At 40.9% G+C, this 14,708-nt stretch overlaps 1 protein-coding gene across 2 annotated transcripts in view; it reads right to left on the bottom strand.

The window, feature by feature from the left end:
• igsf21a (immunoglobin superfamily, member 21a) overlaps positions 1-14,708 on the bottom strand; it is a 213,662-nt gene that overhangs the window by 146,510 nt on the left and 52,444 nt on the right. For both annotated transcript variants that reach the window (XM_085777790.1, XM_085777789.1), the window contains exon 2: positions 2,042-2,154. In XM_085777790.1, the coding sequence (XP_085633916.1) occupies positions 2,042-2,154 (113 nt within the window). The remainder of the gene's footprint in view (positions 1-2,041; positions 2,155-14,708) is intronic.

Here is a 14,708-nt window from a genome sequence, read left to right as displayed (position 1 = left end):
ACGGCGTATTTTGAGAGTTAGTTTAGTTATAGATGAGGGGGAGCCAAAGCGTGAAGAGATTGTACAAAGGCCAATTTACACCCTGAGGAACCAGTTTATGGGGTACATTGTGTGCGATCTAACACACGCCTGCACAACAGGGCAGGAACAGATCCTTTTTTTTTGTATCTGAATACAGTACATTATAATAAAATGTAGCTGTGAATGTGTCTCTAGCAGTACTTTTGAAATTGCTCTCTCTTGCCATCATCCCTCTTAAGAGAATATTTAGCACTTCTATGCTGATGGAGGAGAGAGCGTTGCAGTGTTGGCTGAGTTATTTTAGGTCGTCTTCACACCAGCCTTGTTTAGTCCGGCTGAACCGAACCCTGGAGCATGTACACCCCTCGGTGCGGTTCATTTGGGTTTGTGTGAACCAAACAACAGCTCTCTGGTCAGCCTCATAGAGGTGGTCTCGGTCCGCTGTGTGAACTCTAGGGCTGTTGTGAACCCCATCCGCACTAATCACAGGAAACGCATCATTTCATTCATTCACTCAGGGAGATGCATGGAATCTGTAAACAAGAGCTGCTGATATGACGAGTCAACGTTGTGAGTTTTACATGTTTGTGATTATGAACTTATTATTGTCCACTGACTTCACTTCACTTCGCTTGTAGGCTAATGAAAAAAAAAAAGTTGTGGTAAGCTCTCATTACAACATCTCTACATCTGATTGCAGAGCGTCTTAAGCTAAATGTATGTGTTAATACATTATTTAATGGCCGCAGTTTAGCCATTCATATGCGCGGCACTTTAGAGTCTGCTGATATACAGTCTAGACCGGCACCAACATGAAAATCAGCCGACGATGCTCCATGATGTAATTGCAAGGATGTTGTTGTCTACTCGCCTAACCTGTAAGGCCAATAACCAAACAGAATTTGTGGCCATTTGACTTTTGTTTACAATTGTCTGACTTTCCATCAGTCAAAAATATCCATGATATGGGTGTTTTCATGGGGCTGAACAGTTATTTACACTCCTCAGGACAGAGTGCAGTTGCTGCAGTGCTCATTAAAGCCACGTCGTCCACTGTGGAAGAACTCCAAACTGCACATTTTGCCTTATTGCCATCGACAAAGCCACCCTTGCACTAGCTTTTGTCCTACTGGTGCTCACTTGTTTGTCTTGGAAAACCCATTACTCATGAGATTACGGCCTGTCAAATGCATCACATCAACAACACAGCGGAGAACAAGAATGCATTTTATGGAGGACCCATAGGCGCGATGGATCCCATTTCAGTCTCAGTGCTCTCCACGCCTGTACCACATTATACAAATGCAATCACCTCTCAGTGACTTCGGTAACAATTTGGTGAAGAGTCAGCTGCTTTACCAAAGCAAATCTGAACAGCTCCTAAGAATTATTGGAGAGTTTTTGGCAAAAACAAATGGTCAGGCAAGGATGTGATAGTGGCAGCTGCTAGTGCTTTCCAATTCAAGTGCTTATCAGAGCCTCTCTTGAAGTGGCATAAATTTCTCCTCTGAACTGTATTCTGCAGATTTGTTTTACCGATCTTTACTTTCACACAGAACTTTAAAACATTTATGGACCATATAAAGTCTCCTTCTTAGAAATACAGTAAAAAGCCTTTGCTTTTGTTTGTCTGCCTTTTTCATCTCCTTCAACGGCAATTTAATTATTGGCAGCACTTAGGCAGTGTAGTACACCAACTGGGATTTTAATAACTGATAAGTGTTGAGTCGCCAGCTGTGAACTATTAAGAAATGATGGTGATGACCAGCAGATTGAGAAATATAATTCCCAAGCAGCAGCTACAAACGCCTCCCATACAGCTGCCCCAAATATTAGCTGCTTTCCTAACAATTGCGGTTTGACAGCGCACGGCTATTCCGCTAACACAGCCATAAACCTGTGACATGACTAGTGGCATTGACCTCCTTCCGACGCTGAACGACTGGAGATGAGAGAAATGGATGGTGTGGAAGAGCATCGGAGACCTAATGCCATTGAAAGTGCAGACAGGTTTACTCACCCTGTACCAAACGATCTCTCTGAGCCTTCCGTCAGTCTTGAAGTTACACTTGAGAGTAACGGTCTCTCCCACGACGACAGGAGGCAGTGGCTCTATGGTAACTGTCAAATATCCTGAAAGAAAAGCAAGGGATGGAAGCATTTTGTTATTAAAAACACTCTACCTGAATAAACATGTGTTTGTGTGTTGACTGCTGCTGTGGATCAACAAGAAGAAAGCATCAACAACGAGAGATTTACAGCACATGAAATCTTTTAAAAAGCTGAAGGTTGACCAAGTCTGGATTGTTTTTTGGAATAATGCCATGATTCATCCATTACAGTATGCAATTACATAGCGCTCTCCCACGTGTGGCCTCAGTATCTTTGTAAACAGCACTTCAGAAAGCGTTACTTAAGGAGGGAAGAGCATCTATTTTTCATTGACCCTGCACAATTTATCCATCTGTTTTACAGAGCAACTGTTCCTCTAATCTCTGTTGAGATGTGTGACACGCACCACATAGCTGTTATTACTGTGAATTTATTGCACTTTCTCAACTTCAGATTTCCTCGTACTTAAAACAGAAAATAAACGAGTATGAAATCCGCATCATTGCATATCATAATAATTGCTTTGCACATTAAACGATTTCCAACCTGAAATGTTTTGCTGTTATCAGTCATCAGTTATTTATCTGAGGCTGTTTGGCCTTGAACAAACACGCTCAGTCAATAAACCTCTAAGCAAAGCAAAGGCCTTTGAACGGCGTCACGACTTGACAATTGTTGCGAATAATTTCTCATTCATAGGCACATCATAGTGAGACAGAATCATCCATCCATTAGGTATGCCAATTATCTATGCAGGGTCAGAGGGGGCTGGAGCCAATCCCACCAGACATAGGGTGAGAGTGGGGCAAACCCTGGACAGGTCAGCACTATCAAAGGGCCAACAATTTAGAGACAAACTGCAGTAACGCTCACCAACTCACAATTTACAGCTGTTAGTCAATTGACCTAATGTGAATGTATTTAGATTGTGGGAGGCAGCAGGAGAACCTGTGGAGAACCCACACAGGCCTGAGGTTCCAAGCCAGAACCTCCCGTCCATCGCAGCACCGCCTCGAGGAAGAACCAACAGAATATAAGTCTTTTTTCTTTTTCTTTTCTTTATTAGGATCCCCATTAGCACCCGCAGCAGCATCAGCTATTCTTCCTGGGGTCCGACATACACATAAACATTCACACTTACACATAAGAAACATACATTTATACATGACACAACAAGAAACGACAGCTCCCTAATAATAAACAAACCACAGACATCACCATTTCCCTACACTCAGATTTCATTCTATACTTCAGTACCTTAAAGGGGAACTATGCAAGTCTGCTCGCTTTTCCGCTGTTTTGGTTACGCTCCTCTTGCCCATGTGCATTTGTTTACAACGAAGCCGGCGAAAAATCAAAAAAATGGAGCGGTGGAAAACGTCACATAACATATACGATGTTACAGCGTGTGTGTTTGTGTAGCCTTAACCGTCATGCACAAAAGATTACGGGTTAGGGAGCGCGTTTGTGTCACGGTGTGCAGAGACGAGAGCTGGGACACCGGGGCGGCGACCGGGTAACTACACTGATGTTGCAAGGTTGGTTTTCAGCCATGAGATGCCAGGTGAAGACAGAGAGCCTCCGTTCTCACTCATAACAAGTCACAAGTCATGTTGTAGTTAACAATCACAATTAGTCCGGAGCTTTTTAATGAAGGTAAAAATGTAGCATAGCCACAGGAGACATCCTGCTTCCTCTTTAAAGAAACTAGTATAATACACACACAAAGTAAAAATAAAAATAAAAATAAATGAATAAATAAAGCATTAACTGTCTGAAGTGACCGCAACCATGCACTTCAACTACTCATACATAAAGGGTACACCCACAACTCCATTTTAACTGTAAACTATCCTATGATGTTAAATCATAATTCATTAAATTCTAAGAGATACTGTTATTTTAAACTTATCTTTGTTACTTTCATGAGCAATACGAACTGGTAGAGAGTTCCAGGCAACAATGGCTCGAGAATAGAAGTCTGGGGTTTATGAAGACGATTTATCTTGGAAGGAAAACACTACAGTTGCTTTTACAAGGCCGACCCAGTCATCATCTGCGGTGTGTTGCATTGTGAATTGTGATGTGTTTTTCTTGCAAAAATCGGAGAATCTATTAAAGCTATTGTGTTGTGCATTATGCAGACTAGACCGTCTCTATTGTCTGCTAGTGGAAAATATGTCTAGTTTTCAGAGAGATTTAGCTGACTTTCAATAGCTACACAGATTAAATAGCCATGCCCACGTACGCCCATCAATAAAAACAACAAAAACAAAGCAAAGTGTCAGAGACCAGGCAGGATACCCAGTGATGAAGGTGGATGCTGATTTGAATTTTGGCTTCCCAAAGAGAGAAACTGCAGTCCCAGATGGATTCTTGACCTTGCTTTTATGTCTGATCATCAGCCTTTTGCATAACAGTCCACACATACTTCACACAGACCGAGGTGTAGTCCCACTATGCTACACACACATAAACACAAACAAACAAGGTGATAATTGTATAGCATATCAGCCTAGACTTGTGATTCTATCTGCCAAATCACAATTGGTGGATACAAAGGTAATTGCCTGGTGCTAATGAGAAGACCTGAGAGAGAGTGAACACATCCAAGACCTGGAGGAGGGCAAGTGAATAAACACTGTGTGGCCAGCGGCTGCATTCAAGATGTACCATCAAGATTTAACATAAAGAAAAAACCTGAGAAGGAGCTCAGAGTATTGATGTATTATACCAACTTAGAAGACATCTTAACATATCGGTAAAAATAAACTCAAGACGTCTCTTTTCATGTGGCTAAAGCAGAGTGAGCCAGCAGTGAGGTGCGTGGGCTGACTTCCACTCAAGGCAAGCAAGTCTCTGCCCAGCATAATGGCTGTTTCAACACATTCAGCATTTAATAAGAGAACTGTATCTTGTAAAAACAGATGGATATCACAGTAAAGATATAAAAGGGAGTAAAAAGGGGACCTTATGACCAATAATTGTGTTGATAAAAGAATGTAAAGCAGAACGAGGACACTGGGCTCCACAACAAAGAGAGGCGCACCATTTGTTTGCAATACTGTGCTATAGAGGTTGAAAAGCAGGCAGAAACACATGAAGCAGAGAGGAAAGATGGGTCTTAAGATTACAACATGAAAGTGTTAGAGTATATCTTAAAAAAAAAAAAAAACTACATTCACTCTCAGCTGGCAACCTCACTATGTGTTTCTCTGACTCTATACATGCACTGACACCCAATGTGCCTCATCAGTTTGACTGCTGAGCTTATATTTATTTCAGCGAAAGTTTTCATTTCATTTTTTCATATAGGTGACAGAGTGTTGGCTGCACACAGAACTGGGTGAACGGTGTGTGGCTTAAAGACCGTTTCCATTTTTTAACCTTGTTAACATGTCCATATGGTGGTTTTTTCTAATACAAGACATACCATGAGCAAAATAAGCAGTCAAAACCATGACTGTATTTCCACCTTGGAGCTGCAGTGAACCAATGGCAGTCTCATAAAAATGGGTTCAGACAGCCACGGTTTCATACATCATATAACCTTAAGGAGCCAATCCTGTCGACTTGGAGGAGCAAGAAGCAGGCAAAAATAAATCTGAAACCTAGTCAGTAGAGGGACTGGGTCTTTTTATTTGCGCAGACACTAACACTGTGTCAGCCAGGTACACGCTAACAAACGATGCAAGCAATTAACAGATGCTACCTGGGCTAACCATTCTGTTATTCAGTCTGCTAAGTTGTCTACCTGGGTCTGAATAAGGCTCAAGCACGTGGCCGGTTTCCTCTGATGTGTTCTCTATCTCTAACCAGCTTGATACTCTCTGCTCTTTCACCTGTCAATCTAAGTCAAGCAGCGGGCGTGGGTGGGACACAAAGAGCCATCCAGAATCTCTCAGTGAGGAAGTAAGCTCAAGACCCAGTTTTCACTTTTTTTCACTTTTTTTTTTTTTGTGGGGACATGATGTTCAATAAAATATTAATGACAGCAGAGTATTTTTACATATAAAACATGTCTGCAGAGGACATTTGACTACAGAGAAGGAAACCGGGGAAGACTTTGTAGGAACATCAATATCATCCGGTTTGACAGGCACCACTGACAACATAACCTACTGTGTTTTATTTCTCTTTATGTGGTTCACAGTGCCTCTCTTAAAGAGAAGAATCTGATGTCCTTGTCCTGGAAGTGCTGAAATGCAGTGACTGAATATATGGCATCCTCCATCACACTCTTCTCCGAGGAGACAACACCTTTGTTTACCATTTTCAGCCAAAAATCTGAGAAATGGTTGTTCTTGAGTGGTGGTGTTTTTCTCTTGAAAATCTTCAGCACGAAGACATGGCATCATCAACTAAACACGGTCATCCCATCAATAAAAAGCAACATGAAAAAAAAAGGTTGTTAAATGATATTTTGGCCACATCACTCAACCCACAGCTATTGGACATATTATGGACCACAGACTCTTTTTTCCACCAGCCTGTCTATTGAAAAAGAACAGGCTGCCTCAACAATCTCACAACGCATACCGAATATTATGTTAAACCACATTCATTTTCACAGTTGGAACATAAAAATCATAGGTAATCAGAATGAAATATTTTGCAAGGTTTGCATCAAAGGGAAACTACATGATACGCAAGCCGCACTATGGGTTGTTAAGAGTTTGAAAAGGATCTGTTCATCTTCACAAGTAAAAATAGTGCAGAATTGCTCACATCATGAAGTGGTGTAAATCCATGCAAATCTTAACTGCAAATGGCTCTGCTCTCTTTGACTGTTAGTGATGCAACACCTAGTGAGCTTCTCCGCCAACATGGCAGTACAAGAAGAAAAACATGTATGTGCACTTAAAGAAACGCAACTGTGAGTTCAAAAAACTCTCTCACATACAGTCACTTATTGTTTGGTTCTTTGGTAGGCCTGTCGTAATCACAAAAATTTAGTTGATGATTTATTCCCAAATAATAAACAATTTGATTGTCTTTTTATGATCATTTCATTCCACTATTATAGTCTAAGCCTAATAATACACATACACCTTGTGAAGAAGAAGAGCCACTCATTGGATTGAACATTGGACCATGTAAATAAAAACTAAATTTTTGTTTGCCTATACGCTTTGCAACTAAATCCATGATGCCAATGTCAATAGATGCTCATCAAAATGCGGTCTTCGAATTTTAGAAATTAAACGCCTCTAGATAAACAGTTTGTGGTGCTTCACTCATGTGCCATTAGCAAAAAAGGTAAAAAAAGGGGGCGCAACGTGATGATGTTATTAAAAAAACACCATTCAAACCTCAAACAGTGGAAAAACGGCGAGAAAATAGTGATGGAAGTTGACATTTCTATTAGTTTCATCCAGCTGTTTTGATACAGATGAATGTAAACGGTTTTAACAATTTTGCAAAATAATTGCGATCAAGCAATTATGTAATAATAATACAGGGTTAGTTCTTTGTGTCAGTTACCACTCGACTGCTGGAGTGCACAAAGAAACTGTATGTCCTTAGTAAGACCTTCAATGAAAGAATCTATATGTCTAGGTTGTTTGCTGCTGTCCCATTAAAAGTATGATGGATCTGAAACGCCGCCTCAGGCAAAGATTTCCAAAATGACCTGGGTTTACATAATATTTAGGACAGTGTCAAAGAGAATGAGACTTTATTGAAGTTGCACATATAAAAATGAGAAAGTGCACAAAGTGAACTTTTCCATTTTAGAAAGTGACAACAGAAAACAGCTGTGAATTTGTGTGAGACAGCATAATTGCAAACAGAAAAATAAGTGACTAATCACCAGCAAAGTGCTGTGTAACTGAGAGAGAAGAAAAGACATTGCGCAGCAGAAATTCTGTGTTACTTGACTTTAAAACAGATTGTCTTGGGTATCTGCACTGGTAGACACAGATCAGAATGTCTCTCGTGTCAGTGCACCTAGATATGCTTATTAAAGAATCTTAATTTAATCAGCAGGCTGAAGAGATCTTCTCTCTAGAGTCAAATTGAATGGATAAACCTTTCCGGAGACTGCATGTCATTAACACAGAGCTGATGCTCTTAGAGAAAATCCTAACCACTTACTATGAACCCACAAGAGGAACAGCATGGCCTTGTAAATGTCTCTCTGTGAGTTTTCCAGAGAGGTGCGGGAAATGCATATTACAGGGGGGGTGGGGGTCGGGGGGTGTCGACTCACTGTGTGAATATTCATAGTCACCAAGAAAACGTTCCTCTCAGATCTAAATGTTCAATCCACTTTAACAAAATCTACATATCCTTAAGAATAATCATAATAATGTGACAGCCAATTAGGCTTCATTATTGAGACAATGCATTTAAAACTGCATGAGAATCTAGGTGGTCTCCTTTTGTGGTCGCGGGGATTAATTGTGCACAACTCAGTGACTATGTGGCACAGAGGAAAATGTAGCATAGCCAATGACAGAAAAATGCTCTGGAGCGAGTGGGGAGGGATGAGGAATTTTTAAAAGAGCAAATTACATGGGTTATACACTTGTGCCATGGAAGTTCACATTTCAAATAATCCCTACAAGAAAACTGGAGCAGTCGCAGGCTGCACATACCAAGACATGAGGGCATAATTCCCACGCAATTCAATATCCATCGAATGCCATCCAAATGACTTCATAAATTAGACACATTTTATTTGCCAATTTCCTGTTGAAAGCGTTCCAATGAAGCAATATCTCTCGTTATGCTTGACGCTCTTGTTAAAACACAGGCTAATATGGGCCATATTCATACGGCAAGAACACCAGTGTTAATCCAACTCAGAGCATTAAAATCAACATCTGTGCAAGTGTTAATGTAACTCTCCATCCATTTGCGATAGTTTAACAATTGGTGATAGTTCAGAGAGCTAGCTGCCCAGGAAACTCAAACCGGCAAATGTGAACGCAGAATACAGAAAACAACAACAAAAAAAGAATCAACATTTAATCTAGTGCACAGCCTCATGTCAAGAGTCTGGTGGGTTATGATTCTCTTCAGCAACAGAGATGCTCCTTTAATTGAATATAAAGCATACAGCACCATTTCTCAGCTTTTTATGACGATTTGTCATGTCATAATCTCGACATATTTCAAATTTGATCACAACTAAAGAGGACAACATTGCAGCTTCATGCCGCAAGCTGTACCAAGTCCTGCGGTGAAACTGAAACAAACAAAACCATCAAACAGCAGCTTCGAGTTAAACAGACACCTTTAATCTACTGTGTTGTGCAGATTGGAGGGAAAGCCGGAGGCTTCACTTTTATAGCTTTTATTTTACTTCAGTTAAAAAAAAATGTTTATGCAAAGTATCCCTGTACTCAGGAAGGAGAGGGGTTGAGTGGTTCTGCTCTGAATCGACACAGTTGTAATTATACAGCAGTGTTTTTAGTTCAGTGGTACATAAGGGTGCAAAACTATTTGTTAAAATCACAAGAACATGTGCTTGTGTGTGTCTGATTTCAATAGATGACATTTCAGCCTTTTCGAAGCAATAATACTTCAGGGTTGAGAATACTTGGATGGATAAGCCTAACAAGTTTCGTGTGGCACTGTGAAGACCTTCAGTTTAGCTAAGCTTAAATCAGGAGAGACTTACACTCTGTTTTCATGCTAGCGCTGCACAATATCGACCCTTCCTGTGTTATAAGCTCCGCATCTGAAGGAAGCCCCAGGTATATTTACTTAGTGCTCACAGCCACCTGCCCATAAGCTTCTTCTGTATGAATCAGACATTCTGCTAGGCTGACCTTACCTTGAAATCTAAGGCTCACAAAAACAGCTGTGCCTCTCACACATCGAGGGCAGCTATGACTGAGGGGAGAAATTTTCTAAATTTGAGTAAAGATTTAAAACCCACTTGATCAAAGGAAAATGTCGAGCATCCTCAGAGAAAGCAGCTGCTTTAAAAGGGACATAATTCATTATCATGAAACGGAAGAGTAAGTGTACAGTTCTGAGAAAATCCTTCAAATAAATCTACTTGTCTTGAAACCAAAATTCATTTAGCCATGAAGCCGAATATTGGACATCATTATAAGAGCACATAAGCAAGTGTGGAGTGGCCAGAGAGTGCGTGGCATTTAATTGGCTCATATTAGCTGGTTGTAGAGGCAGACAAGGCCTCCAGCTTGTCTTAATCCATCAGAGGCGCTGTTGGAACAACATCTAATGAGGGGTGCAAACTATGCTTTCTCCCATTAATAACAGCAATTTGCCAAGATGCAATGAGAAAACAAAACACAGCCAATGATGGACCGGCCCAAAATGTGCCCGTTATTGTGCTGTGTGATTTATGGCTATGGCCTACCTTTGCTTAGATGTCACTGCAACTAAATGCATGAGAAAAATGGATGGCGGGTTTTTTCTCAGCGCTCCTCTTCATCTGTGCCTCTAAGCAGTGTAAACAAACACAGCTGATTTGTAGTGTCTAAAACGCATTTAAGTATCATCACTTGCAGGAGTACATGAGGAAAAATGCGCTTTGTTTCAGAGAGTGATTGCAAAATGTAAAGCCTTGTGTTGATTCTTTGTCACTATAATGACGCTATCTTGTCTTTTAAAAAGGACAGGATGCCACGGCTCCAGCTGCATCAATGTTTTGCCCGTTGTCTTTTGGCCAAACACTACTGTATATAACATCTGTATTCAAACATGCCTGATATAAAGGCTGGTCCACAAGTGGTTGAAAATCCAGCAGGTTGGACATAACGTAGTTCACAATTAATCCAGTGGATAACTGCCCTTTTTATGGCCTAAGAAAGGGAAAAAAAACATGGCTGACAAATTAATGTTTTACTTTTTTTTGGCAACAACTACGTCTCCATTTGTAATCTTTGCATTTCTTCAATGTTCTGTAGGTCCCCTGTGAGAAATGTTTAAAAGCCTACGGCAAGCAGGGGTATAGATTATGTAAGTGTTCATATTATAAATCTTTTTCACATTATTCTCAACAAAAAATACTAAGTGAGGAATTTAGTGGCTATTACAGCTCCTGCAAAGACAGAGAGGTATCATAGAAGAACCTTTACTGCCTTGTTTCTTAGAAAATGAATAAAGGTGAGTAAAGATAATGGGACTTTTTAGGGAAAAAAGTAATATCTGAAATTTGTAATTTATAATCCCAGGTTTCATAATGGTTAAAGAAAATTTGCAGCTTTACCTGCGGGTTTGAAAGCAGAGCAGAAAAATAAGATCATTATCACTGTGCAGCAGTAAGGCAGCAATAGTGAATGTTTTAATGAGTTGCCTCATAAATGACAATCATGATTCCTGCAAAAGCTGAATGGGACGGAAGATCAAATATGTTCACTGGCTTTAGCTAAAACTATTTTCTTTCACCATAAACACAGTTGTTTTGATTTAAAGTAAAATTGATCTATTTTCCAACAAAAATTGTTTTTCTTTGTTGTTTTAGCCTTCATTCCATTTAGTTTTGATACGACTTTGCTTCATTGCTGAGATGTGGCCATGAGACGTCGCAGAGTGGCAGTCAGAGGGTTTACAAGCAGAGTGCTCAGCGATTTGTTTGACAGCTTACGTCGCCATTATTGGTCTCTATTGTAAAGCCGTATTTACCCGCGTTGCTGCGTGCTCACATCTCACAAATGTCACGGTCAGAACCGAAAATGATGACCCACCACAACTACTAAAACGAGAATGAAAAGAGCCGGCATTATCATTTCTGCCTGCAGGCAAAATGCAGAAAATCTAACCGTATACACAAATATTCAATAATGCACAAAAAACTAACACATCAATCAAAAAGATTCTCATAAATTAATAAATTATCTGATCTTTTCCTATGAATACTTTAACAGACATTGTATATTTCTTCCAACGTACTTAATTGCTACTTGAAAAAATTCAGCTTTTCTATTTGGAAAATTGGATTAAAGGTGTTAAAAAATTAAGCAATGCATCACCTTCAGCAAACTAACCATGCTGACAGTCACTGTGGATGAATGGGCACTGTGGTGAGGACTGTTCAGCAAAATCAACACATCGCAGGTAGTGATTTGTAACTGTACATGCAGGTCGGGGCTTAGGAAGCGTTACATGGAAGGAGAATGTGGACGACTGCTTGTTGATTTATCTGGCCGAGAGCACAATCTGTGCCTGTGGAGAAGGTCTTCTTTTGTAAACAGAGAGCTGGGAGCTGATGCGTTTTTCAATCAGAGTGATTTACTGTTTAATGACATGCTTCAGCTTCAAGAGTGTCAGCACCCGTCCGTTGTAATCCACCTCCCTCCCACGAGCTCGTAGTGCTATGGTGGATAGCAATCACCAGGAACCCTGTCAGCGGGTCCTCGTTCTGAAGAGCCTCAGGCATGTGGAATTATCATGTCATTGGTGAGAAGAGTTGGAGCCAGAAAATGCAGCCAGCCTTCCCACATGGAGTTAGTCAGATGCAGCGGTGGGTATGTCATCGCCTCTGTTAGCTGGCCAAAAAGAAAGCTCTGAATTTCTGATCCTTTCATAGTCAACACCTTCTTTCCTATATCTGCATTTGTGTACACCTCAGCCACCAAATGCAACCACTACACATGCTTTTTTCTTACTTTATGTGAGGCTTGAGTGAGTTCCGTGACCCCATGACCATAAGACGATGAATCCTGTTCAGAACTTGTCGTGCACTTTCAGAAAATAAATACATGCCGACAAGGAAACATGCCCTTTTTTTCTTCCTCCTTCCAGCGAAAAAAATTATAAACACTCACTTTTGTGAGCTGCGAGGTTTTAGTGCAACGGCGGGTTTGCATGATAAAGACAAAGGGTAACCACAGCTGTAGCATGCAACTGAACCCCCCCGAGGGAGTCGGAGCAACAGAACTCTCATGGCCACACCATCAGGAAAAATGCCACACACAGGCATGTCTGTGGAGTCAATTATCCAACTGGAACTTGTATGTCCAGGGATAAATGTGTGCTTCCTCCAAGCATGCAGGGTTTTAGAGAGACTGTGGTGCATCTTACACGGGAATGGTTTGGGGTAAATGTATAGATTTCCTTTATGTATCTACATACATTTTAAATGTCACAGGCCAAAAAAAAAATCTGGACTTAAAACATGCCTGTGGGCAGTAGCATTAATTACCCATCGAGCAACAGCCTGTGATAATCATGTTAAATGTTGCAACGGATGATGTGCAGATGTAAATTAAGAAAATGTGCCCCAAACAGACCATAAACACCGGAAAAATGTCTTATGTATGCATATGGTACTAGTATTATGACTCTATTAGGATAGGTTTGTGCGACCGTTAAAGATGCGTTTATGGCTTCCACTATAATTATCAGGAATATCCATGTGCATTGGTTGAAAGTGATCACAGGGCAGAGACATAATGATGGTTCCATCCCAGGGCGCAGTGTTCTCCATCACCTCCTCTTTTTCTCTTCCAAAACTGAGTTGTGATTGATGCAATCTTTTCACTTCCATCTGTGTCAGAGAACAAAGTACACACAGTGTGAGATCAGGGTCAATTGATCTTGAAATTAAAATAGAAACATGTAGGTGTACTGTGCTGTGCATTTGCGGCACTTCATACAAAGTGAATTGAGTAGAAGCAGGTTTTATCTTCCACTGTGAGTATATCAGCCGGTGGATGTATGGAATTAATGTCAACTAGCTAGGCAACTTTAATTCGATCGAAGCATGATGTACTGTTTAGCGTAGCACGACCGCACAGGTGTTTTTGGTAAGATAATGTCTGAGAACGAAAGATGTTAAATTACAAGCAGTTTGCTGGTGAAATCCTCGAGATGCCTGTGTCACGCTTGGGTGGAGCCAGCTGCCTGTCTGTGTGTGTGTGTGTGTGTGTGTGTGTGTTGACATAAGCAAAGAACCTCAGCTTGGAGTAAAGATTTTGTGGCGACAACGAGATCATTCACTCCCACACACACACAACTACGTCAACAATGATGCCGGTGATCAGACGAGAGTTGACTTCTGGGTCAAATTGACCAATCTGTTCACTTCCTCCATCCTTCCTTCTTTCCTTCCTTTCTCCCTTTCTTCTTTCCACAATCCCTTTTCCCTTTCTTCTTTCCTTCCTTCCTTCCCTTTGTCCTTACCTCTTCTTCCTTCCTCTGTTGATCCAGTTGACCTGGTCTGTTCCCTCCCTCCATCTTTCTTTCCTTCCCTTTTCCATTCCTTCTTTCCACAATCCTTTTTGCCTCCCTCCCTTCCTTCCCTTCGTCCTTACTTCTTCCTTCTTTTTTGACCCAATCTGTTCCCTCCCTCCATCTATCTGTCCTTCCTTTTTCCCTTCTTTCTTTCCTCCCATCGTTCCCTTTGTCCTTCCTTCCTTCCTTCTTTCCCTTCATCCTTCCTGCCTTCCTTCCTTCTTTCTTTCCTTTCGTCCTTCCTTGCTTCCTTCTATCCCTTTATCCTTCCTTCCTTCCTTCTTTCCCTTAATCCTTCCTTCCTTCCTTTCGTCAGCAGGAGGGTTAAAGTCGTCATATCTTTGCAGCAATTATACAGAAGCCCAGACCTCGGTGACCTTAGTGGTGAATAGTCATCACACAGTGCTGCGGGGCAAACC

Source organism: Trachurus japonicus, chromosome 5, assembly GCF_045865225.1.
Source record: "Trachurus japonicus isolate A0001 chromosome 5, Traja_1.0".
Taxonomy (NCBI): Eukaryota; Metazoa; Chordata; class Actinopteri; order Carangiformes; family Carangidae; genus Trachurus; species Trachurus japonicus.
This window is presented reverse-complemented; position numbering and strand designations above follow the sequence as displayed.